A 27,208-nucleotide genomic window follows, 5' to 3' on the forward strand; every position below is an offset into this window, starting at 1 on the left:
TTGCAGCACCTTATTAGCATATCCCAAAGTGTCTCATTAGCATCCGCCTTTTGAAAGGGGAGGTGCTAGTGTAGACACAGTCATTATTTGGTATCCTTTTTTGTCCATGTGAGATTTTCTTTTTTTATTGTCTGGGGACAATTTAGTAGGGTCAGAGTATTTCTTACCCCATATATTTTTTTAAAAATAAGCAAAATATTATATTAAAATAACTGCGATTGAGACACTAACAGCATTCTGGGATGTTCCACTTTAAGGTCTACAACAGTGCTTTTAATAAATTAAGAACTGTTTGTTTCCCCCACTCAAAAAAATGACCCAAAGAAAACAACACCAGAAGAAATAGTCTAACCCATGTTAGATTAGACTTTCAGGTGTTTACTCTGAAAATATGAGATCAGCTTAATGAAAACAGATGTTACGCAGTGCAGGTTTTATTCAAACAGCAATGAACTCTCCACATATTAAATGTATGTACAAATACATGTACAGTTGACATTATTCAGACCAAGATATCTGTTTACATTATTCAGGACCTGGCTAACTCCTCATCACTCCTATATATCAGGAAGGGCAACACCGTTGATGAAGCTTAGTTCTCATGGCACTCTGGAAAATGATTCAACTAAATGGTTTGGTGCAAAGGTCCAATTTTTTCCCTCATTGTCTGTGTTCAGACTCCAACCTTGTATAATATTTTGGAAAAAGTTATCTTTTCTGTACTGAGCCGAGTAAATATTTTGTCAGTTGTTAAGGATGAGCTAGAGAGTAAGACTCATGGATGTATCCAAATCCAACAGCAAGACTTGGAACCGATTAAGAACTTTTTCCAGATTGTGATTTGTAATGCATTTCAGAAGCCAGCAGAAATACCAACCACTTGAACTATTACGGAAAGGCTGAATGAACCCTTTTAAAAGCAATGAAAATATATTTTCCACCCAATATTTAAAAAATTAATTCAATTAGCAAAAAAAGCGTGGGTGGCAAATAGAAAAAAGTTTCCTTCCTTAAAGTTCTATTTCTATGGTATCTTCTCAAGTGAAGAACAATTTCCCTAAACTTCAATCTCATCAGAGAGAAGAATCTTACTGAATTAAGCAAAAATTAAAAGGTTACTCCTTATGTAAGGTTCAAAACCCAAACTACACGTGTACCACACAGGCATACAAGTAAAATGTTCATCTTGTAAGGAAAGAGCAAGTTCTGTTAGGTATTTGAGTATCACAGCTGGGCAGTCAGATTATAACTGAGTCTAACTGTCAACCCTGTATGACAAACTATGCTTTTCCCACTGCAAAGAGACACTTACACATTTTTCCTACCTTTGTAAATATAAAAAAAAAAAATAAAAAAATCCTTCCTATCTGATTCTTGATGTAAAAAGTCCCACTAATAATTATGAGCTGGAACCAAAGTCATTATTGGCAACCATTTGATGCTGTGACTTGATCAGCAAGGAAATAAATCTCCTACTAAAAAGCACATTGTTTAAGAACCAAACCCCTCTTTTTTGCAGCTGTGTTACAGAACATCTGGTGCCTGTCATTTGGTAACTCTGGAAAGAGCTTCTTTTTTGTAGATACATAGCACAAAATAGAAGGTGATGGTGTAGCTGGCATGACAAAATGCAGCAGCCCTAAGTCACTGCAGAGGACGAGAACAATGAAAAGGGTGAGGGAAATGACAGTGAGGGAATGACACTTCAAAGGTGACTACCTCAGAGGAAATTCCCCCTTCCACTCCTATCTGCAGCTGTACCAGACATCTGAGAGGTGAGTACTTGACAGCGGTCACACTTAACCATTGATTCTGAAGCCTGAATTTTGAAGTGCAACCTCAGAATGGAAGACTGTAGTAAGTTTACCATTCCCCTTTGCCAGGGACTCTATTAGCTGAGGGCAGACACATGACTACCCTGGAAGCATCTGTCGACAGATATTTCTGTTGGAAGAGATTTTCTGACAAAACGTCTGTCAACAGAGTGCAGCCACACACAAAAGACAATCAGAAGAACGCTCCACTTTGTTGACATAGCGGCCAAACTGCACGGCCACTCTCTTGACAAAATAAGCACCTAAAAACACAGCAGACAGGGCTGCCCATTGTTCTGGCTGCCCTGTCCGTCAAGAGGCGGCCCTCCCAGAGCATCCACACGGCTCTTCTGTCGAAAGAATCTGCAGACAGCAGTGTTAAGCCTCATGGCTAAGAGGCAGAATACTGCCTGCGAAAGTGCTGACGCAAACTGTCGACAAAAACATATGTTGTGTGTGGAAGTTCCACCAGTTTTGTTGGCAAAACTTGCTAGTATAACCATAGCCATACAGATCAGAACCTTGTGAGGGCAGAGACTATGTTTTCATTTTCTTAGTTGAGTGCTTAGTACAATAGGATCCTGGTCCACAAATGGGGCTACTACACAGTATTGGAAAACAAATAACAGAAAGGGGCTCTAGAGCCCGAACTATCAGATAAGTAAATGTGCTTCTTACAAACTCCCAGTTGCTGCCAGAGACATTCTCTGGATGTATTACTTCTGAGCAGGTTTACAAGAAGTTTGTTTGGAATCAGTTATGTCATAATCTACTTTCACAACACACAGGGTGGGCAAGATATTGTTACATATCACCTCCAAGAATAGAGTCAGTCTTCTACGAAAGGCCTTAGAATTGCACAGCACCATAAATAAATTCTCAACAGCCATAGCCAAGCCTTCAAACACCTTTCTCCAGTTAAGGTTGGGGACTAAACTGCAATTTGTGAGGTGATCCTGAAGCAGAGAGAAAGCACATCCACATGGAGCCAAGAATATGAAACTTTTCCTGGGTCCCCGAATTTTGGGTAAAGGGATAACAACAGAGTTGATCAAGAAAGCAAATGACTGTTGAAAAGTTTGTCATTTTGGGTTATAATTCTGGAAAAATAAGAACTGCACCCCACTGACTTGAGTAATAAAAAAAACCCTCTTAGCCTGTCAAGAACACACCAGCCTCCTTCTCCTGCCCCTCTTTTAATGTAACTGTGATAGCAGCAGATTACTGTTAAGTATTGCACCTTCCTCAGAATTTAGCATTAGAAAATTAACAAAAGGTGAGATTCTTTCCAACTACATTTCAAATTCTAATTATTTCTTTGTCTTGTAAAACAGAAACATGAGCTCACAACGTATCAGCACAAAGGAATTTGAATTACCATGGTCAGAAGGGATGCAATATGTTCAAATTTTCTGTCAAAAATGTGACAGAATTTCTCTGTCCCATCCCTCCCGTCACTAGCACTTACAACATGATCACAGGCCTAAGCCTTAACATCTTCAACAGGCCCAAAGCCTCTTTTTGTGTAATGTGTCTTGTCAAACAAAAAGATCATTGGGCTCATGTGCCACTGAGGCATGTGCCTCCAATTATTTTCTTCCAGCTCTTTATCCAAAATTGGAATTGTATTAGTGTATGAACAAAAATGTTCTCTCTCTCATGGTTTATTTCTCGTCTTTCTGCTGGGTCAAACGATAAATTCATAAGCATATATTTATATATTTAAAAATCAGCCTGCATTTATATTTATTTCCTGATATAACTGATGGAGCCTATCTACACAACATGAACAAAGCCCACATAAAATGCCTTGTTTAGACCAAAATATGCTAAAAGTCACTGACTCTGGAGGAAAATCCATGTCCCAAAATGAGCGCCATACGGATATTGGTTATGTAATTGGGCTGTGGGCCCGTAGGTGAGGAGAGACAGACTCCCAGCAGGTTGGCAGGGGAAGGAGCAATAATTTTCACTGAGGGGCCACTCCATGAATTTTGGTACTGGGAGTGGGCCGGCTCTAGACCCCTCCCAGAAGGGGGTAGGGCCTCCAGCAGAAAGGGTGAGGCTGGGGGTTACAGAGACAGAAAGTACATGAGTGAAAAAGAAACACTTTGTGTATGACACACTGACATTGTGACACAGATTGTGTGTGTGCTGCAGTGTATATGTGACAGTGACTATGAGTGTGTGGCACAGACTGGGTATGTGTGACAGTGGCACTGTGTGTGTGTGTGTGTTGGCTGCTGCTGGGTAAGTTTCTGAGAGAAGCCACCCTCTGTCTCTTTAAGGGAAATCTGTTCTGCTTTGTTGTCTCCCTGCTCTGCACTCCCGAGTCACTTATCATCCAAGCTTCCGCTTGGAGCAGCTCAGCTGTATGTCTCCCTCTCCCCATCCCTGCTTTGCAGAGGCCGGGTACTGGGGCAGGGGAGAACACTACCTTCTCCCTTGCACCCCATCCCACTCTGCACAGCTAGCAGGAGAATCCCAGGAACAGCTTGTCTGCAGACGGAACAAGCTCTGTCTGTGTGTGTGTGTGTGTGTGTGTGTGTGTGTCGCAGGGGGGCAGCTGAACACAAACGGCTGGCTATAAGGATACACACTCTGCTTATCAGCTGGGCAAACAAGAAAGAACTGTTTGGCAAGCCAGGTCCGGCCCCCAGACCTAATTTTACCCATCCCTATCCTAAGTAAAACAATAGAAGACCTAGCCTTGTGACCAGTGTTCCCTGTAAGCTTTGCACTTTTGTGGCCATTCTGGAGAAATTCAAATGGCACTCAGTTAATTAGCAGAGTGCCACAGCTAGATGTTTTGTTTCTACCGGTGGTGCACATTTCCACATGGCCCAAACTAATCTGAAATGTGCACAGACCCATTAACCATATCTCCATTGGTAGGTAATGTGCCTATGCTTCACTCCCAGCATTTGCCTGAAGACCAGACTTGGACATCACTTCCACAGCGTGCTTATGTTCTCCACCATTTGCTCAGCAGAAACACATCCTTTCCAGGGAATTTGACAATTAAATTTTTGATCAAGTACATTTAAAGTGCACAAAAATGTATGTATGCTAGAAATCTCTGGGCTTATTTTGCTGTGGACACAGATTCACAGAGAAATTCCCCATTTTGCCTAATGTAGCATGTAAGCTAACAAAAGGGGTGTCAAGTAAGATCTACAGACTCCTAGCTCTGTAGAACTCTGATGAGAGGTCATCCAGTACCGTCCCCAGGGTTCAGACAAAACCAAGTAAGTCTAGGCAGTCCAGACAGGTGTATGTCCAACCCCTTCTTACTTTTACTGATGCATTACATCTTTATTTCATACCAATTCTCCAATTTGTCACGATCGTTTGGAATTCTAATCCAGTACTCCAAAGTGGCTGCAACCCTCCCACATTGGTGTCATCTGCAAATGTTGTAAGTAATCTTTCAACTCAAGAATGAAAATATAAAATAGTATCAGGTCCTGGACTGACCCCAGTGGGACCCCCATTAGCTACACCATCACAATCTGACAGCAACCCATTGATCACTACTGTAAGGCTATGTCTAGATTAGAGCGATCTGTCAGGAGAAGTTTTTGTCAGAAGATATATTCTCACAATATATTCCAACAAAACTTCTGTGAACAGATTGTGACCAGACAGCAAAGTGGATCGCTCTGTCGCTCTGCTGTTGACAGAGAGTGGCCAGACTGCCCGGACACTCTTTTGACAGAAGTGCCACCCGGAACACTGGAAGACAGGGTCACATGGCCGGCAATCTCTTTCAGGAGCCCCGGTGAGATGTGCCCTTAAAGGGACCCTCCCAACTGCCTGTTCCCTACCCATGCCCAGGTGTGTCTACCTCCACGAGGGACAGCACAGCTGCTAGAGCTACAACAGGATGCTTGCTGAGAGGAACAGCAGTGTCCAGCTAGCCATGGTGCCAGAGCAGACGCCAGGTTTGCACTGCCCCCACCCCAGAGGTGCTTCAGCACCTACTTCACCTCTTCATGGCCATCCTGTTCTTCCTCCAGGAGGGAGAGCCAGACACCAGGTTTGAGGAACTTGCTGTTGCTGATGCCTGGTCCCACCCCGCCCACCCTCCTGGGTGCATAGCTGGAGCTGTAAGCACCACACCAGTGCCAACACGGGGCAGGGCGGTAACCAGCAGTGGTTCCAGAAATTCCACATGCAGAAGACCACAGTCGTGGAGCTCTGTGCCTGGTTTGCTCCCACCTGCCAGAGACAGGACACCCGGCTGCAGCCTGCCATCCCTGTGGAGAAGCGGGTCGCAGTTGTCCTCTGGAAGCTCGCCACCCCCGACAGCTACCGCTTGGTGGGAAACCAGTTTGGTGTGGGGAAGTCCACAGTTAGAGCCCTCCTCATGGAGGTAAGGCGCTCGTGAGCTGCAGTCCCTCCATGGGAGTGGGTCCCCCACTTTGGAAAGTGGATTCTTGGGTGTGAGGGGTGGGGTTGAGGGAGAAGCCCCGTCCCTGGGGAACCATGCCATCCCACTCTCTCACAGACCTGCTGCCAGAGGGTGGCCTCATGGGGGAGGGATCCCAGAGAGCTTGGGGGGGAGAGGATGGGAGGGGGCAGGGGACCTCCCCGCCTCTGTGCTGATGTGTGTGTTTGGTCCCCTCCCTTTGCAGGTTGTGAAGGCCATCAACATCATCCTGCTGCAGAGAGAAATCCATATGGGAGATGTGCACACAGCCGTGGCTGGATTTGCTGCCTTGGGGCTCTCAAACTGATTCAGGGCTATCGACAGGACCCACCTGCCAATTAGTGCCCTGGACCACAGCACGGCCAAGTATATCAACAGAAAGGGGCACTTCTCCATGGTGCTGCAGGCCCTAGTCAACCACTGTGGACAGTTCACAGACATTTACATCAGGTGGTCAGGCCAGGCATATGACATGCGGGTGTACCGTGACTCCGGCCTGGCCTGTGCCAGAGGACAGGGATGAGCACACTCGTCCCTGGCCGATAGCTGGCCATCAAGAGATGGGCACATGCCACTGTGGGGGATGTAGCCTACCCGCTCCCGCTCTCTCTGATGAAGCCCCATCATGGCCAGCCGTTCAATGCCCACCTCAACTGGGACAGCATACAGGTGGAGTGTGCCTTCGGCCATCTGAAGGCACACTCTTGGTGCCTGTAACAGCAACGAAGGGTCCTGTGGCACCTTACAGACTAACAGAAAAGTTTTGAGCATGAGCTTTCGTGAGCAAAGACTCACTTCATCAGATCCAGACTAACACGGCTACCCCTCTGATTCTTGGTGCCTGGTCACCCGCCTGGATGTGGGAGAGCACAACATCCCTCAAGTTGTGGCTGTGTGTTGTGCTCTGCACAACATTGTGGAGTGAAAGGGGGAGGCGTTCCTCCCAGGGTGGGAGGCAGATGCCAGCCTCGGGTATGAGCAGCTGCGAGCAGCTCCGATCCACCAGACCCATATGGATGGGCTGCGGATCCACGAGGCCTTGAGGCACAGCTTCTCCCATGGCCCAAAATAATCTTCCCCAGGCCCCACCCCCACAGGGGGTGTCTGGACCACAGTCCTATCTCATCCCCATCACAACCCCTCCTGTTGCTGCCTCACCCCTTCCCAAGACGGTAGAACACGGGAGCAGTGTTCAGAAACTATTTTATTTCAACAAATAAAAACCAGTGCAAAACAAATTGGCTACGTCTACACGTGCACCCAACTTCGAAATAGCTTATTTCGATGAATAACGTCTACACGTCCTCCAGGGCTGGCAACGTCGATGTTCAACTTCGACGTTGCTCAGCCCAACATTGAAATAGGCACAACGAGGGAACGTCTACACGGCAAAGTAGCACACATCGAAATAAGGGAGCCAGGCACAGCTGCAGACAGGGTCACGGGGCGGACTCAACAGCAAGTCGCTCCCTTAAAGGGCCCCTCCCAGACACACTTTCATTAAACAGTGCAAGATACACAGAGCCAACAACTAGTTGCAGACCCTGTATATGCAGCACGGACCCCCAGCTGCAGCAGCAGCAGCCAGAAGCCCTGGGCTAAGGGCTGCTGCCCACGGTGACCACAGAGCCCCGCAAGGGCTGGAGAGAGAGTATCTCTCAACCCCCCAGCTGATGGCCGCCATGGAGGACCCCGCTATTTCGATGTTGCGGGACGCGGATCGTCTACACGTCCCTACTTCGATGTTGAACGTCGAAGTAGGGCGCTATTCCCATCCGCTCATGGGGTTAGCGACTTCGACGTCTCGCCGCCTAACGTCGATGTCAACTTCGAAATAGCGCCCAACACGTGTAGATGTGACGGGCGCTATTTCGAAGTTACTGCCGCTACTTCGAAGTAGCGTGCACGTGTAGACGCAGCCATTGGGTGATAAAGAACTATTTACAGCAAAGGCAAGTGCAAAAACAGAACTATGTACAGTGGGAGGGTTTGTTCAGGGGCGGGGGCACCAGAATTTTGAGGGAGGGTCAGGACAGAGGTGGAGGAGCCTCAAAACATGGATGGGTTGGGGGGGCTGTAAACCCAAGAGGGAGCAGAAACCCAATGACCATCAGCCTTGGGATCCCCTCCTGTCATGGATTTGGGGTCCCCATCAGGGCTGAGTAGGGGTGGGGAGCAGGGGGAGGTAGGTGGAGGTGGTGGAGCTGCACAGGGGCCTGGGGTCAGCAGAAGCAGGAGGACTTGGGGAACAGGGGGGTTGGCATGGCCCTCAGCCACTGCCAGAGGTTGCTGATGCCCTGTGGGATGGTCAGTGGGGGGCTGGGCAGTGGCGGCACGGGCTTGGGTTAAGTGGCGGTGGTAGGGGTGGCAGCTGTGGACGGCTGGATCAACGTATCCTGCCACACACTGGTGGCAGCGTCAAAGTGGGACGGGATTTGGTCCCAGACCCATGACTGCCACTAACAGTCCTCCCACAACCACCACTCCTGGAGTTCTGTGAGCCTCCAGCAGGTGGTACTGTGGTCCCTCTGGAGGTCCTCAGGCACGCAGTGATGGCCCCACTGGCTGCTGGCCGTCCCTGGCGCTCAGGTGGGGCTGGCTTGCTCTCATGGTGGTTGGGACCTGGCTCACTCTGACGCTGGGGTGGAGCTGGCTCACCCTGGTGGGGAGGTGCAGCTGGCCCAGCCCTCAGACAGTGCAGGTCCAGCTGTACGGAAGACAAGGAGAGATGGTGTGTCATTCACATAACAGCCCCTGAGGCCCTGGCCCCCTACGATGAGCAGCAACCAGCACCCCCTGGGCCAAGGGGTGGGAATGTCCTGGGAGCAAAGCCATGGGGACTCTGCGGTGCCTCTGGGACCATGCTGACCACTGCGCTGCACCCCTCGGGAATGGGCTAGCGGCCAAGGGGTGTGTGTGGCCACAGAGGGCTCCCATCACGGGTGGCATGTCACCTGGGAGCAGCCCTGTCCTGCCCAGGGCCCCAACAAACCCCTGCAGCTTGCAGCGGTCCAGGGGAGCGGGTGCTGCCTCTCACCTGTAGCATGCCCTTGTGCCAGGACCCACACTCCTCAGTGTGCCTGGGGTCAGGCCATTGCCCTTGTGGCTACTCTGCTTCCAGCTGTGGCAGGTGCTAACAGGCTCCCTTCCCCCGCCCCCACCCAGGCATGGGGCTCATCCAGTCTCCTGAGCAGCTGGCAGCAGGCTGGCACTCATGCAGGGGGCTGCCTGCTGGGCCTGGATGGCACACGCTACCTGGCCCGGGGTTCTGCCTGAGCTGGCTGGGCGATGCTCACAGCACACCCCATCCGTATCCACTTCCCACACCCTGGTGTGTGTGATGCATGGGCTACTTACTGGCAGGACCCTCGCCAATGACACCCTGGAGGTGGCCTGGCTGGCAGGGACTGACTCTAGGACGATCACGAGGGTGCTGCTGCTGACCTCCGACTCTGGCTCTGGCAGGTGTTGGGTCTTGGAGTGCTGCTCCTCCTCCCCAGGGGCTCCAGCTGTGGGGGGTGGGGTGTTGTGTCAATGGGAAAGGTTGGAGTTGATATGTTGTCCCCCCACCAGGATCTGGTGCAGTTTCCTGGAGTCGGGGCAGGTGGCTGTTCTTTCCCCAGAGTGTCAGCTGGCATCATGGGCCCAAGCGTAGCTCTGACGGAGCCCCTGAATTTTTTCCCATACCTGCTCCATGCTGTGGCCAGGGTGGCCATCTGGTCATAGGCAGGGGCATTGCACTGTTTAGCCTTGGGGTCAAAGAGGTTTTCCTCCTCACCCCACAGGTCCAGGAGGGCCAGGCCCTCATCGGCCAGTCCACGAGGGGGCCCACCGCTTCATGCCTGGTGGTGGCTCCTGCGATCCCACCCCGGCTGGTCCTTTGAGGGCCCAGGTGGGTATCCAGGTGCCTGACTGTGTGCCATCTGGGAGGGCTCAGTCTCAGGGAGTGGCTGTGAGGGCATGGGGAGACTGAAGTCTGCCGCTCTGTTGCTTTCACACTCTCAGCTTCCTGCTGCACAGTTTCCCGGGCTCCCTGCAGCTTTAAGAAGGGCCAGAGGCAGGAACCATAGAGTACTGATTGCTGTGTCCCCCGGGGCACCTGTGCAGCGCCCTGGAGGCCTTCTCTGTTGACCGAAGTCCCCCCGGAACATCCATACTGGCTTTTTGTCAACAGATGTCTGTTGACAGATGCTTTATGCCTCATGGGCAGTGGGATACGACTGTGAACTAAAGTGCTGCGGTCTGTTGATTTACTGTGAACAGAAGATCTTAGGAATCTGGACGCTCAATGGGTAGTATAGATGTAGCTCAAGTGTGCTCTTGCACCAGCTGTGCACCTGTCTTTGCAGTAATTTCAGCAAATCTAAATACAGTGCCTTACATGGTGACAAGTTTCAGAGGGGTAGCTGTGTTAGTCTCTATCTTCAAAAACAGTGAGAAATGCTTTGGCACTTTATAGACTAACAGGTTTTTTGGAGCATAAGCTTTCGTGGGCAAAGACCCACTTTGTCAGATGCACCTAACAAAGCGGGTCTTTGCCCACGAGAGCTTATGCTCCAAAAAATCTGTTAGTCTATAAGGTGCCACAGGACTTCTCGTTGTTTTAGTAAATCTAAACTGCATTTCTCTAGTAACAGAGAGATACCTGTGCTAGTCTATATAATACCAAAACAAAAAAGCAGTCCAGTAGCACTTTAAAGACTAACAAAATAATGTATTAGGTGATGAGCTTTCATGAGACAGACCCACTTCTTCAGATCATAGCCCTACTGGAACACTCAATATTTGAGGCACAGAGAACCAAAAATAGTAGTCAAGGTACACAAATCAGAAAAATATTATCAAGGATAAATATCGTGTTTGTGTTTCCTCCATCCAATAATATTGGACCCATAATCCTGACAAAGAAGAGAATTAGATTGGTTTGCCATGATTTGTTTTGATAAGTTTATCATACCTGTTGGTTATAACCTTTTTTTTCTCCACATGCTCACAAGATACTCATGTATTAATTTGTTCCAATATCTTCCTAGGTAAGTTAACCTGACAGATCTATCACACCCAGATTCTTTGTTCCCCCTTCTAAAGATAAGTGCTATGTTTGCCATTCTTCAGGCCTGTGGCATAGCACCCATCTTCCAAGAGTTCTCAAAAATTGCTTAAGACAATTCTTTAGACACTGCAGGATGAATTTCATCAGATCCTTCTGACTTGAATATTAGTAACTTATATATGCATTCTTTAACCTATTTTTTCTCTATTTTTGGCTTGCATTTCTTTCCTCTTTTTACTATTGTGTTGAGTATCTGGTCATATCCTAATGAAGACTTAAAGTAAACTATGTATTAAACAACTAAATCTTCTTCATGCCATCAGTATTAGCTCTTCTTCCTACTTCATAGAGAGCCTACGCTTCATCTTCCTCTTGCTTCAAATATATTTAAAAATCTCTTTTTATTGCTTTTCATGTCCCTTGCCAGCTGTAACTCATTTGGCTTTCTGATTTTGTCCCTAAATGGTTGTGCTATTCTTTTGTACCCCTCCTTGGCAATGTGTTCATGTCTCTACTTTTTGCAAGATTCATTTTTTATTTTTAGGTTATTAAGGAGCTCCGGTTGGCGCCATGTTGTCATAGTAGTATTCTTCCAAGCTCTCCTTCTCATTGGAATAGTTTCCTGTGTTGTCTTTAAAACTATCTAATTCAGAAACTGCTAGCTCTCTTGAACTCCTTTTTCCCGTAGGCTACGTCTACACATGCACGCTACATCGAAATAGGCTATTTCGATGAATAGCGTCTACATGTCCTCCAGGGCTGGCAATGTCGACGTTCAACGTCAACGTTGGGCAGCACCACATCGAAATAGGCGCTGCGAGGGAATGTCTACACGCCAAAGTAGCACACATCAAAATAAGGGTGCCAGGAACAGCTGCAGACAGGGTCACAGGGCAGACTAGCGCTTCCGGGGCAACAGCTAGCTGCTCCCTTAAAGGGCCCCTCCCAGACACACGCAGCCCGCACAGCACGCGGTCTGCAGAGCCATAGGAACGCACACCTCGAGCGACGCAGTCATGGACCCCCAGCAGCAGCAGCAGCAGCAGCAGCAGCAGCCGCCACCAGAGGTCCACCCAGCCAACCCTGTAGGAGCAGTGCTCGCCCTGCTCCATGCCATGCAGGAGGCAGCTGAGCACATCCTTGCCACAGAGGACGAGCTGTCCGCAGGGGAGGAGGACGCAACCCCCAACACTGCAGCACCCCGCCCCCCCCCCGCCTCATACGCTGCCGGCTGTGGAGCTACCCCACCAGCACCGACTGGTGGGAGCGGCTGGTGCTCGGAGAGTGGGACGACGACGACTGCTGGCTCCAGAACTTTCGCATGAGCCGGCAGACATTTCTGGAGCTATGCCAGTGGCTCACCCCTGCACTGAGGGACCAGGACACCTTCATGTGGCGTGCCCTCACTGTGGAGAAACGGGTTGGCATCGCTGTCTGGAAGCTGGCCACTCCAGACAGCTACCGATCCGTGGGCCAGCAGTTTGGCATCGGCAAGGCCACCGTCGGGGCTGTCCTCATGGAGGTAAGAGGACCCATGGGGGCAGGGGGAGGCAGCCCTGGCAGGGGAGGGGAGGGGAGGGGAGGGGAAGGGAGCCCTGGCAGGGGAGGGGAGGGGAGGGGGGCCCTGGCAGGGGAGGGCCACACACACCCTGCACACTCCTCATTGGTGCTCTCCCATGTGCTTCCCCTGCAGGTTGTCCGCGCCATCAACGCCCTGCTCCTCCACAGGCTCGTGAGGCTTGGGGACCCGGATGCCGCCATTGCGGGCTTTGCCACCCTGGGCTTCCCCAATTGCTTCAGGGCTCTGGATGGGACCCACATCCCCATCCGCGCCCCGGAGCACAGTGGAGGACGCTACTTAAACAGGAAGGGCTACCATTCTGTGGTCCTCCACGCCTTCGTAGACAGCCGGGGCTGTTTCTTGGACATTTATGTGGGCTGGCCTGGCAGCACCCACGACGCTCGGGTATTCCGGAACTCGGGTCTGTGCCTCTGGCTGGAAGCAGGGACCTACATCCCCCAGTGGGAGATCCCTGTGGGGGACACCACCATGCCCTTCTGCGTCATCGCAGATGCGGCATACCCCTTCCGGCCCTGGCTCATGCACCCTTACACGGGCCACCTGTCAGCCAGCCAGGAGCGCTTCAACCTGCACCTGAACCACGCGCGCCAGGTGGTGGAGTGCACATTTGGCCGCCTCAAAGGGCGCTGGAGGTGTCTCCTCACCCGCCTTGATGCAGGCCCCACCAACATCCCCCAGATTGTGGGCGCGTGCAGCACCCTCCACAACCTGGTGGAGAGCAAGGGGGAGGCCTTCTTTCAGGGCTGGGCTGTGGAGGCCAGCAGGGCCGATGTGCAGCCACCCGCTGCCCCCAGTCGCCAGGTGGACCCCGAAGGGACCCGGGTCCGGGAGGCCCTGTGGGCCCAGTTCGACGAGGCCGCGGGGTGAACGCTGGCAGGCCCCCCACTGCACGCCCCCCATCCTCCACAACACTCCCTGCCCCTACGCCCACACCACAGAGCACCCAAGGGCACACCCCCGCACTTTTCTTGTAAATAAAAGCAGACATTTGTTCGTCAAATCAAATATCTGTAGAACTCTTATTATTATTATCAAGACTAACTATTTACAGGCAAAATCAAAATTATATATATGTATTATAAATAAGATAAGATGAAAGGGGAAGACAAGGAAGGGGAGAACTATGTACATGGCGGGGCAAGGATCAGCATAGCAACAGGGGTCTAATATAAAAACTATTTACAAAAGAACATTAAACTGGGGGGAATATATACAAAGGGGGAGGGGGAGCCACGTCCTGGGCCCCACACCCCCTAATGTCCAGCGCTGGGGGTGGGCGGCCGTGACCCACGCCTCGGCCTCAGCCCTGGCCGGGGCTGGCTGGGGGCCGGGCGGACCGGTAGATATGGCCGGCGGGTGTCAGCTGGCCCCAGGTCCCCCTCAGCGGAAGGGCCCTCGGTGGCGGGTGGCAGTGCGACGGCGGATGGCGCAGCAGGTGGTGCAGTCGGTGGAGCAGGCAGGGCGGGCGCAGCAGCGGCCGGCGCGGCATGGGGGGCCAGGTAGTCGGCGATACGGTCGAATGTCCGCATAAAGGCCCCCCATGCCTCCTGGTGCCAGGCCAGCGCCCGCTCCTGCAGCTGGAGGCAGCGCTCCTCCACACGCAGCCACTGCTCGGCGACCTCCAGCTGCCAACGATGGATGGCCAGCAGCTGGGGGTCCGTCGCCGTCGGGTGGTGGTGCTGGGTCCGCCGTCGTCCCCACCGTGGGGCTGGCTGGTCCTCCGCCGAGGGGCTAGCCTGGAGTGATGGCCCCGGTGGGCTGTCCGGGGCCACTGACACCTTGCTGGTGCTCTCCGGTCCTTCCGATGATGCAGCTGCAGAACACAGGAGGGGGGGAAGAAGAGTGGAGACAGCCGTTAGTGTGGGCCCCGAGCCATGGCCCTTGTCCCCCCACCCCTCTGCTGCTGGATCCCCATCCCCGTCCCCGGGAGATGCTGCTGCTGCTGCTGATGGGTGTCCCACCCACTCCCCCCGGGGGACCCTAGAGGTTCCCCTCCCCCCAGCCCCGGGGATGGGGCATGGCACTGTCGTGCTGGGAGGCAGGGGCTGATGCACTCTTCTGAGGGACATGCCACTGCTGTCCTTGGGGCCATGGTCATCTGGGCACATGGAGGGCCCTGGTCATATCTATTACCCCCGCCCCTCAACCCCAGGGGTGTGCACCGGGGGGGGGTACATACCTGATGGTCCACTCCCACGGTCGGGGGACACCCGGTGGGTGGATGCCCTATTGGAGCTCCGGGATGGAGTGGCAATCCGCAGGCCGGCGTCGCTGGAGGAGGACTCCCCCTCCTCCTCCTCCTCCTCCTCCTCTGGTGCCCCGGGGGTGGGCTCCTGGGGGGGCCCCCGGGGTGCGGGGCTTGCCTCTGGGGCGGACTCTGCCTCCGGGGCCTGCTGGGGCTCGTCGGCTGAGGTATCAAGAGTGGCCGAAGGGGAGGAGGTGTGCCGGGGGCCCAGGATGTCCCTGAGCTCCCTGTAAAAGGGGCAAGTGACGGGGGTGGCCCCAGATCGGCTGGCTGCATCCCGGGCCCGGGTGTAACCCTGCTGCAGCTCCTTCACTTTACTCCGGACATGATCCGGAGTGCGGGCAGGGTGATCCCGGGCGGCCAGGCCCTCGGCCAGCTGAGCGAACGCATCCGCGTTCCGCCTCTTGCTCCCCATTACCTGGAGCACCTCCTCCTCACTCCAGAGCCCCAGCAGGTCCCGAAGCTCGGCCTCCATCCAGGAGGGGCCCCGCTGCTGCTTCCCCGCCTGGCTGCTGGGCTGGGAGCCCTGGCTCCCCTTGGGGGGGGTCCCCTGGGGGACGGCCATCGTGGCGGGTGGGGGTGTGTGGGCGTGGAGGAGCGTGCAGGCCGGCTTCGTGGCTGTGCTGCTGCCTGCACGCGCTCTCAGCTTCCTGCACAGGAAGGCAGGGGGTGGGGAGCTTTAAGGGACCGCTGCACGCGGCGACCATCGAGCTCAGGGGCTGGGCAGAGTGTCTCTCAACCCCTCAGCTGATGGCTGCCATGGAGGACCCCGCTATTTCGATGTTGCGGGACGCGCAACGACTACACGTTCCCTACTTCGATGTTGAACGTCAAAGTAGGGCGCTATTCCCATCCCCTCATGGGGTTAGCGACTTCGACGTCTTGCCGCCTAACGTCGATGTCAACTTCGAAATAGCGCCCAACACGTGTAGCCGTGACGGGCGCTATTTCGAAGTTGGCACCGCTACTTCGAAGTAGCCGGCACATGTAGACGCGGCCATAGATTTTCTTCCCATAGGAACTTCCCTACCAGTTCTCTGGCTTTTTTTAAATTCTACTTTTTTGAAGTCCATTTTTCTTATTCTGATGCTCACTTCTTTCTTTCCTTAGAATAATGAAATTTATAATTTCATTATCAGTTTCTGACAAATTGCCTTCTAGCTTCAGCACTAACTCCTCATTAGTCAGAATCAAGCCTGCAAGAGCTGTGCCCTTGATTACTTTCTCCAGTTTCTGAAATGAAAAATTGGCCTCAATGCTTTCCAAAAACTTACTGGAAATTTTGTGTTTTGCTGTATTTCTTTTTCCCATATACCTCTGAGTAATTAAAATCACCCATTATAGCAGGCTTTTTGTTGCCTCTGTGTTAATATTTTTACCTTTTAGTCCCTATACTCCTGGCCTTATTAAACTACCACTAATTGAACCCTTAGAAGAGGCTTTAAAACCAGCTGACAAAGGGGGTGCTGTTGTCATCCTGAATAGGTCAGACTATGAACAGGAGGCAGCCAGACAACTCTCCAACACCACATTTTACAGACCTCTCTCCGCTGATCCCACTTTGGAATTCCAAAGGAAACTACAACAACTACTGAAGGAACTCCCTGCTGCTACTCGGGACCTCATTAACGCAGACACACAATCTGAGCCGCAGCCTGGATTATTCTATTTACTTCCCAAAATCCACAAACCTGGAAACCCTGGACGCCCTATCATTTCAGGTATTGGTACCCTTACCACCGGACTATCCAGTTACGTGGACTCCCTCCTCCAACCCTATGCCATCAACGCTCCCAGCTATATCCGAGATACCACTGACTTCCTGAGGAAATTACAAAACATCGGAAAAGTTCCTGATAACTCCATCCTTGCCACAATGGATGTAGAGGCTCTGTACACTAATATTCCACATAAAGACGGATTACAAGCAATCAGGAATACCATCCCTGATGCCACCACATCCAATCTGGTGTCTGACCTCTGTAACTTTGTTCTCACACACAATTATTTCCGTTTTGGGGACAATTTATACCTCCAGATTAGTGGAACTGCTATGGGCACCCGCATGGCCCCACAATATGCTAATATATTTATGGCTGACCTGGAACAATGATTCCTCAGCTCTCGTCCCCTATTACCACTCCTCTACTTAAGATACATTGATGACATCTTTATGATTTGGACCCATGGTACAGAGGCTCTAGAGGAATTCCACAAAGACTTTAACAATCTACACCCCACCATCAACTTATGCCTCGATTACAACATGCAAGAGATACATTTCGTAGACACTACAGTACTAATCAAGGATGGCCTGATCAGTACCACACTGTACCGAAAACCTACTGATTGCTATACTTACCTACACCCTTCTAGCTTCCATCCTGCACACATGACTAGATCCATTGTTTACAGTCAAGCTCTTAGGTACAATCGCATTTGCTCTGATCCAACTGACAGAGAACAAAAACTACAAGAACTTTACCAAATATTCATAAACCTGAATTACCCACCAGGAGAAGTAAAAAAACAAATCGACAGGGCCAGACGAATACCCAGAGACCAGCTACTCCACGATCGGCCCAAAAAAGCCAAGAACAGAACACCACTGGTCATCACTTACAGCCCCCAACTCAGACCACTGCAATGAATTATTAAAGACCTACAACCTATCCTTAATCAGGATGCTACACTCCAGAAGCCCTGGGTGACATGCCTGTTCTCTCCTACAGACCACCTCCCAACCTCATGAGGATGCTCACTAACAGCCACAGTCTATACCCCAGGAATACCAGTCCTGGAACCTTTCCCTGCAACAAAGCCTGCTGCCAGCTTTGTCCACATATCTTCTCTGGAAATACCATCACTGGACCTAACCAGGTTACTCACAGAATCACGGGCACTTTCTCATGCTCCTCTACTAACATCACATATGCCATCATGTGCCAACAATGCCCAGGTGCTTTGTATATTGGACAGACTTCTAACTCCCTTGGACAAAGGGTCAATGGGCACAAAACAGACATCAAAACACTCCAGATCCACAAACCAGTTAGTCAACATTTTAATGGAATGGGGCATTCTGTCAAGGACCTAAAGGTATGTGTGTTACTGAAAAGGAATTATCGCACCGTTTTAGAAAGAGAAACAGCCGAGCTGGCTTTTATATTCAAATTCGGCACATTAACACATGGTTTAAATCGTGATGGGAACTTTCTGAGTCACTATTGGGGCTTGTCTGCATACTTGGCTCAGTCTAATTCTTGACCTTCCCCCCCACCCCTCCACTCTCTGATTTGCTCACCTTGATTATCTTTTTCTGATTTGTCCTCCTTGCTTACTGTTTTTGGTTCTCTGTGACTTAAATATTGAGTCTATTCTGGTCTGGCTATGGTCTGAAGAAGTGGGTCTGTCCCACGAAAGCTCACCTAATAAACCATTTTGCTAGTCTTTAAAGTGCTACTTGACTGCTCTTTGTTTTGATACTCTTCCAGAGACCTTCTCAGAAACTCTAATGAAGGGGGTATTCTGGGACTATGGACAGTGCTGCAACCCACAGGGTGGTTTGGAGAAGCTGCCATAAATTTATGCAGGGCTCAGGTGCTTTTTACCCCATAGACCTCTCCAGCCTCTGGGGCACCCCAGGATTGGGAGGGCATAAAGATGGGTTAAAAACACCTTTGTCTCTCTCTTTGGCTGCGTGTTGTGTGCCGTCTCTTAAGTTCTATCTATACAGCAGCTGGGAGGGTGCTTCCCAGCGTGGGTAGACAGATGGGTGTTTGAGTTGGCGCACTAAAAATAACAGTTGGGTCAAAGTTGCATTGGAGGTGGCATCAGCTAATTACAGTCGAACCCAAACCTACCTACATAGATGGATGGCTCAAGAGGCTGCCTGTGTCACCACAGTCACACTGCTGTTTTTAGCATGCTACCTGCAGCAGAGCTAGCACAAGTCTGACCACACTGAGAGGAACCCTGAGCAGACACAGCCTTCGAAGCGTAGTTCCTCAAACTCCTGGCTTAAATTTGGTTCTCAATTCTTTTCACCCTATTTTCCACACCAGCACCGTTCCAGACCTAGTGAAGATCCTCCTCCACCCATTTAATATTATGAGAAGAGCAGAATGTTCCTCTATACCTCCTAACTGCTGTGCATGGCCCTCAGGTCAGGGACTCACATCATATTCATTGACAGGGTGAGATGGAACTTGATATGAGCTATTTCACTGGGGAAGGGATAAAATTAAATCATAAAATAATACAGAACATCTTTTTTTTAACCTCACATCTGTGGCTCTTCTTCACCTTTATTTTCTGAACCGACCTGAACACAATGCTATGGCGACAAACGTGACAAATTCAACTATATTTCTCCTTTCAGAAGCAACATTTACAGTTGTTTCCAAAGTTATCTTGCACAGACTGTTGCAGCAACCAGCGCAATATTCGGCTGATCAGGAGATACTCTTATTGGCTTGTCTAATCTCACTTATTAGAATGGAAGGTTCACAAAAAAAGAAATCTAAAGACCAAACAATAAAACCAGTGCCAAAATTAGTCTGACTCAGTCATTTCTTCTAAGAAACCGGTGTGTAGATCACCAGCTGTCTGATCTGGGATTCTCGTTCCTGACTTCCAACAGATTTTATATTTGCCGGCCATAATTCCAGTAGTTAATAAAGTCCAATAAACCACAGTTTTAAAATTCCTTATGATACAACATACCACATTTCATCTTCTCTTCAAAATATGTAAAAAGTGCAATTTTTAATATAAAAACTTTATTATTAGATGACAGATGGACAAAGTGAAATGAGCATGTAACTGACTGAAAGACAGACATTCTGCTTCTGATTCAGTTTGCATGGAACAATTCTGGTATGCAAGAACTTACCAGGGCTTCTTAAAAAAAGCAAAAACACAACTGTTCAAAAGTAATCAAGAGAAAAAAAACCCCATCTGTTTAGCTGGAGTTAAGATTGTAATTCCGTATCTCTAACTTAAAGGGAACACTTAAACGAACATTGAAATTGGGGGACAAGGGGGCATTTAGAAAGCCATACAATATTTGGTTAACATCAAACTAAAAAATTGGAAAGTATGAAAATGCAGAGTTTACATGTTCCAATTCTGCACTACCTGCCTCCATGTTCACTCTAAACAGATTAGTAAGGAGTGGTCTGTTGGCTGGGGAAGGTCACAAGATCTCTGCCAGCTCTGATCCAGTGATTCAAACCTTTCTTAGGGGAGGTAGAGAAGACATTATCTTTATTCCTCTCAGTAGGCTGTGTAATGGGGTATGCTGGACTGAGCTGAGAAGACTCTGGGGCAACGCTACTCCTTCCCAGGTGGAGTATCTTTAAACACAGAACTGCAGGATGAAGGAACTGATTGCCTTGAAAGAGGAAGTGGTCTTAGAGTGGCAGTTTGGGGTTAGGGAAAGTATCCAGGATGCTGACTTGTCAGGCCTGGGACCAGGGATTTCAGCATGTGCGGTATAAGACTCCCCTACATCTTAGCCAGAACAAATCCTGGAAAAAGAAATCCCAGGGTCTGCAGCTGACCTCTACAGAAAGGCATATTTGGAGATGCCACAAAATATCTACCTCTCCTTCCTAGTAACTTAGTAGAGCATGGAGGGAACTGGAACTGCTCCTATTCCCTGAAACAGGGAGAATGCTGCTTAATCTGACTTTAACTGCCTAACCTCTGGGGAGAGACCAGTAACCCAGGAACACTTGGCAGGAAGAAGCCCTGTGGGCAGCCCATGCTTTACTCCAACTATATTACAAAACTTTTCAGTTTGTTTATTTAGACTTTACCGCAAGAGCTCTGGGGAGAGAAATCTCTCCAGTGAGAAGCTGCACCGTTTGTTTTTAAAATAGGTTAATAAGCAAGACCTCCAGGGAACTATGGCATCTTACAGGCTGGAACAGCAAGCAAAGTGTGAATGGACTCCAAAGTTAATGAAGAATCAATGAGTTATTTAATTAGGTTAATGCAAACCTCTGTGTCCCCAAATAGACAACCCCTCTTCCTGATACAATAATACTGTATTCCTGCACAAGGTACATCTTCAAACAGAGACAATGTGAGTCACATCCCAACAATGCTGTACCATACAGACACAAAACCATATAACCACAGGACTGGAAGGGACCTTGAGAGGTTATTTTGTCTAGTCCCCTGTGTTCCTCTGTACTCACAGCAAGATTCAGTATTATCTAGACTTGCCTTGACATATATGTCAAACCTCCTTTAAAAGATCTCCAGTGATAGCTCCCTAGATAATTTATTCCAGTGTTAAACTACCCTGATTGGAAATTTTCCCTCATTTCCCATTTAAACCATACGTGCTGCAATGTAAGCCCACTACTTCTTGTACTATCCTTGGAGGTTAAGTAGAACAATTTTTCTCCCTTCGCCTTGTACCAACTTTTTATGTACTTGAAACTCTTATTTCCTGTCCCTGCCTTCTTTTTTCTAGACTAAACCCATTTTTTCCAATTCTCCCTCAGAGGTCACGTTTTCTGGACATTTACTAATTTTTGCTGCTCTTCTCTGGACTTCCTACTGTTTGTCCATAGCGTATCTGAAAAATGTCACCTAGAATTGGTCACATTATATCAGTTGAGACCTTATCAGCATGGAACAGAGCAAAATTACTTCTTATATCTTATGTACAATGCACCTAATAATGCATCCCAGAAAGTTTGCATTAGGCAGTCATTCTCCATATGGAACTCTCACCCACTCTTTATGTGCCACCAACGCAATCAAACTAACCTCCAATCCTTCACTGCAAGACTGCCAGAACAACTTCTCACAGAGGGAACCTTTATGAGGATTTAGTCTGACCTCTTATAGACCACAGGCCAAAGAATTTTACCTAGAGATTTCTGCAGTTGCTGAAATTATTCTTCGTTATGTACGTGAACACTCTATGGAGCACAATTTCATGTGGTTTAACTGAAGACCACCCTGTATACTCTCATGCACACACAAGACTTATCCACCTTTTCAGCAGAGTTCCCTCACATCAGCCACTGGAAATTTTACAAAGGGTTGTTAAAGAGTTTACCAATCACGTCTCACACATACCTGAGTTTTCAAACTTCCTTCTTTCAGAAATGGCTATTTTCAGATGTGGGGCTTCAACTAACATCCTCCCAAATTTAAATGCAAATCACTTATCTTACTCTGCCTGGCTTGAGCATTGTCCCCTCCATTTTCTCACTTTTCTGGGATGAGGTACTAGTCTGAAGCTGTGGTATGGATTACAATGTGGGTGCATTTAGGTAAATGAATGGGGTGACAAAGGCTCCCAGAAAACTTGGTAATATAGCAGCTGAACCCAGAAACCATTAGGAAAACAGAACCCACAATATCTTGTTTTGAATCAGCTCGTTACATGGCATTCCTCTGTTACAGTGCACTGCTTTGTGGGATTTCCAGTGTGAGGTGCCTGGTGCCCCTCAATCTGAGCTCCCTGGACATGCTGCAGTTTCTCTGATACACAGCACTCTCTCCTCAGGCTACATGGTGTGACACATCGTGGAAGCCAGCTCCTGGCAGAGACTGGGAACATGAGATCAGATATGTAACTCCCATTCGGCAATGGACCTCCATGAGGAAATGCGGTGTAATGGTAAAACAGCCTGAATCAAAACATTTAGCTGTCTTCCAAACTGAATTTTAGATCCTCTCCCCCACCATCCCCCCATGAGTAACAAAGTCAATGACCATATGTTAGAGATGGCAAGTCAATGAGGGGCACTGGCGCTGTTGCTGCTTTAGCGTTCTCATCTGTTTTACCTAGTGGACAGATCTGATTCAGTTCATCCAAAACAATTCTCAGTTGCTCAGCCTGCCCAGACTGCCTCAGCACAATGTAAGTAACTTAGTAACTTGAGCAAAATGGCAGAGCACACTCCCCGGAGAAGTATGCCTTCCAAGCAGAGCTCATGTTGCAGGACTGAGTCCACAATGTGTGAAAGTACTTGAGCAAAACTACAAAAAGTACAACTCAAACTTGTCACTTGGGACCATTAGCCCCTAGAACCTGCACAATGAAGAAATTAATTTAGGAGGAAGAACTGGAGAAACAAAATAGATACAGCATGGCTAAGCAGTTTAAAAAATATACCTGAAGGGTGCCAAAAGCAGGAACATAAGAGAAATTTAGGATCATACATGTGCGCAGATAAGGAAAACTGGCTGAAAACAGGAAATGATAAATTTAAGCAAAGTGTCAGCAAAAAAATTCTTTGCAGCAACTTCTTTTAGACTGTGGAACCATCTGCAAGGAAAGTGGTAGATGTCTCATCACTCAGGACTAAGTTATAAGGAAGAATCCTCTCCTGTGCAGGAGAGGGATTAAATAAACCAGGAAGTCCATTTCACCTCTAGTATTTCTAAGTTTACAGTAACATATAAAATTGTGACGTCAGCCTACATCACCCACTGGCTGAATTTTCTAACATCTTTGTGCTTTTTCCTAGACCACAGCACATGATTGGAGGAGCTCGCTGTATATACCACTTTAAACGCTCTCAAATCCCTCCTTGAAACTCCCCTTTGCCATGAGGCCTACAGCATTCAAAATGTCTTCCAAGACTTCACTGTGGACCAATACAAAGGAGTTAATGAAGATCCTACTCCTTTCAAGCCTACCACAGACCCAGAGTAATGAGAGTCTTTCATTTAAGTCCCAAAGGATTAAGGCGGGCATTCTCCAAGTGCTAACAAGTTAAAGCATTCCCAGCTTAGATCTATCTAGTTCATTCCAGCTCTCCCAGGGCAGCCAGGAGATAAGCTCACCAATTCCTTCCCAGCACTTATCACCAGTGAGGTTCATACTTTAATAAATAATAAAGCCAGAGAAGGAACCACTGTAATCACCTAGTCTGCTCTCCTCTCTTACACAGGCCACAGGACTTCCCTGATTTCATTCCTCTCACTGTGGTTTAAAAATGTCCAGAGATGGCAACTCTATCACAACCTATCAGCAATTGTCCCTGCTATGACAATAACAAGAAGGAAAGGGGTTTTGTTGGGCCCAGGCTCTCAACCTAGTGATTTCTTCTTTGAATCTTCCTCTCACATGAATCCCATTTGGAATCTGTCTCTCCAGTCACCAAATCTTATAACTTATTGGGTTGGTCTTTACCATTTGGCCATCTGTTGGCTGCTCACCTTTCTCCACACATTGTGCGTGTGCAGTAGGTACGTCCTATCTGGCCAGTTGTTACTAAAAACAACAGTGTATCAGAGGCTTTACCCTTTCTCCCTCCTCATGTTGATATTTCACCTTGAATCTGTCCTATGAAATAAATAATAGTGCCACCTCGTTATATTTTAATGTGCTGTAGTTCAGATCTGAAAAGGTCAAAAGCTAAAAATAATCTAACCAGGCCATCTATTCTACAATTGTTCTATTTAAAAGTGGCTGAGTATGTGTACATGCATGCAAGCTGGTAACAGTGGGAGTCCAAACTAAAACTCAAACTTGACTCCTTGTGGCTGCAACTTCTCTTGGATACTGACAGTTTACAACAATCTCTGTTTTTGCAAAGTCATAATTTGCTGCCATGGAAAGAATTACATTAGCAGAAAATAAATATGTTGCCTCAATTCTTCAGGGAAAGAAATATTCCAGGAAGAGGGGGAAAAATATCTTGCAACTACAAGAAAGAAGAAGCCAGAAAAACAGAGAGAGGGAGGAGGGAGTGGAGTTTGGGTACACAGTTTTAAGATGCTGACGTGGAAGATAACTATCCAAGGCTTGGGTAATAAAACTAAAATATAATACTGTAACTTCCAACACAAGGCCCAAATCTAAGTTCATCAGAGGGCATATCTGATACAAACGGTCTTTGCAGAACTACCTGATGTTGAATATTAAGGTTGTTCTTGGAAGACTACAGGAAGGCAAAGGCTTGTAATCTGAAAATGTAAACAAGAAGAAGAAAATGAAATAACTGAGGCATACTTTTAAAATGATAAATGCTTCTTCTTTGAAAGTTACATTAGGACCAGTGAAAGGTGCCAGATTAATAGCCCAGGGGAGCGAAGTATCCGCAGAAGAACAACAATGTGATTGGTCTAGTATACAAGCTGCCTCATCTGTACATTGGAGCAGTGGCTTTCAACCACTGTGCCGCAGCACATTGCTGTGCCATGAAAACTGCACAAGTGTGCTGTGAAATTTTGTCAATTTCCCCTCACCATAGCTTTTTGCAGAGCTGCTGCCAGGGGAAATGCCAACCCCGCAGGAGCCTGTTTGCACTGACAGGCAGCTGAAATGCTGCTTCCCAGCCCAAACAGGCTGGCAGGAAGCCCCCTCCCCTGCCCTGCTGCGTCAAGGCAGGAGGGAGAGAGGACAGGAGCCTGTCGAAGCTGCGATGCAGTTTAAATGCTGTGTCTCGGCTCCGGCAGGCTAGCAGGAGACTGCTCTCTGGACCTGCTTCCCCACCCTGGAGTAATCAAACATTTCAGCAGTTACTCCATTACTCAGTATCCCATTTGATCCTTGTTTATCGTCTAACACAGTAACTATAATAAATGTAAGTAAGGGTGACGTTTATGAGCAATTGATTCAGCTGAAAAAAGTGGGCATGCCATGGATTTTCTGTGTCATGTAAGCATGTCATATTACTGAAAAGGTTGGGAACTACTCTATTGGAGGGATCACATCTCGGCCTCCAGGGGTGTAAACTATCATAGCTCCAAAGAAGCCAGTGGAGCCCTGAGAATTTACAGCAATGGAAGAGCTAATTACTTCTGTCAATTTAACTCTTAGCTTCTCTGATGAGACTGCCAGTTTCCCTATGTTCTGCCTCTCTTTATAGGCCTAATTCTGTGATGTACTTTTCAGTAGGAATTGAGGGCACTCAGCACCTTCCAGAGCTTGAATCAACCTTTGGTTCATTAGACTGAAATCCTAGAGCCAGACAACTCAAAGCCAGCCCAAACCAGGCCTGATATTTGATAAATAGGATTCTCTGCCAAGTGTCAATTACCAGCTACTCCCTAGAAAGAGTCAACAAACGTGTCTTTGTCCCTTAATATTGTCCACACCAATGTAAGTTAGGAAGAGACACCTCTTTATAAGGAAAAATCCACTCCAGACAGTTACTTGGGTGTTCTCCTATTACTAGTAAACCTGCTGTCGTTAGTAGCATGGAAGTATTTATGCTAAGGAATTTGATCCCACATCTCTCAATTATTATTTTTCTTGATGTCCTCATATTTTGCCCTTGGGCTACTGTACATCAATCCTGTGTTTAAGTCCAGGAAAGGATGAAGATGATTAAAAGAGAGATATTTTTATTGCTGATATAACAGACACACAGACACATACACACAAAACCAAAATTTGCTTTTTACAACCAGAAGGAAACCAGCAATGGCTTCTATGATTCCTAAGAAAACCAGGAGGAAATTATTATTGAAACAAGCTGTAGTACTGTCTTGGAGAGAATGAAAAGGAAAAATTATGAGACAGTTTTGCACACGTCTTTTTTATGAAAAGCATGATTCAAAAGATGCCAGGGGAATTCTGGAAGGTCTCGAGCGGACGGTCCCAATTCTAGTCCACTATAACAAAACAAAAGCAAGAGGTCTTACAAGGACATACACCCTCCTCCCCATCCATATTCCTATTATTTTGGTAGTAAGAACATTTCCTATTTTACTGAAATTGAGTAATGACAGAAATCATGTTAGAATCTAACAGCCCCAGTCTTCAAAGCTGATCCATATACACAGACTCACTGCATTCAGAGGGAACCCCACTGAAGTCACAGGATCATGCATTAGGTTGTGCCATCAGACATTTGCAATCATACTAATGGGCTTTTCAATTACTACTTTTTTAAAGGTAAATTTATTTGTGCACAATCTAAATACTTTCTTGCATAAAAATCTTGTACAAGGCAGGGTTTTAGAGATACAAAATAAGGAAACACTGCTGAACTTAGGCAATATTATTCTCAGAGGGACAGTAGTGTTATTCTGTAACTTCACAAATAACAAGCAGTCCTGTAGCACTTTAGAGACTAACAAATGTATTAGGTCATGA

General features: G+C 48.3%; 1 protein-coding gene across 6 annotated transcripts in view; it reads right to left on the bottom strand.

Moving 5' to 3' along the window:
• Window positions 1-27,208, bottom strand: part of AIG1 (androgen induced 1) — a 177,990-nt gene that overhangs the window by 60,005 nt on the left and 90,777 nt on the right. The window contains exon 4 of one of the 6 annotated variants that reach the window (XM_074988714.1): window positions 14,038-14,694. The exons of 4 other annotated variants lie outside the window; for them this stretch is intronic. In XM_074988714.1, the coding sequence (XP_074844815.1) occupies window positions 14,182-14,694 (513 nt within the window). In that variant the 3' untranslated portion in view covers window positions 14,038-14,181. Of the gene's footprint in view, window positions 1-14,037; window positions 14,695-25,002; window positions 25,072-27,208 lie in introns of those variants that run through there. One more of the 6 variants, XM_074988719.1, reaches the window with a different exon arrangement.

The sequence above is a fragment of the Carettochelys insculpta genome, chromosome 3, assembly GCF_033958435.1.
Source record: "Carettochelys insculpta isolate YL-2023 chromosome 3, ASM3395843v1, whole genome shotgun sequence".
Taxonomy (NCBI): Eukaryota; Metazoa; Chordata; order Testudines; family Carettochelyidae; genus Carettochelys; species Carettochelys insculpta.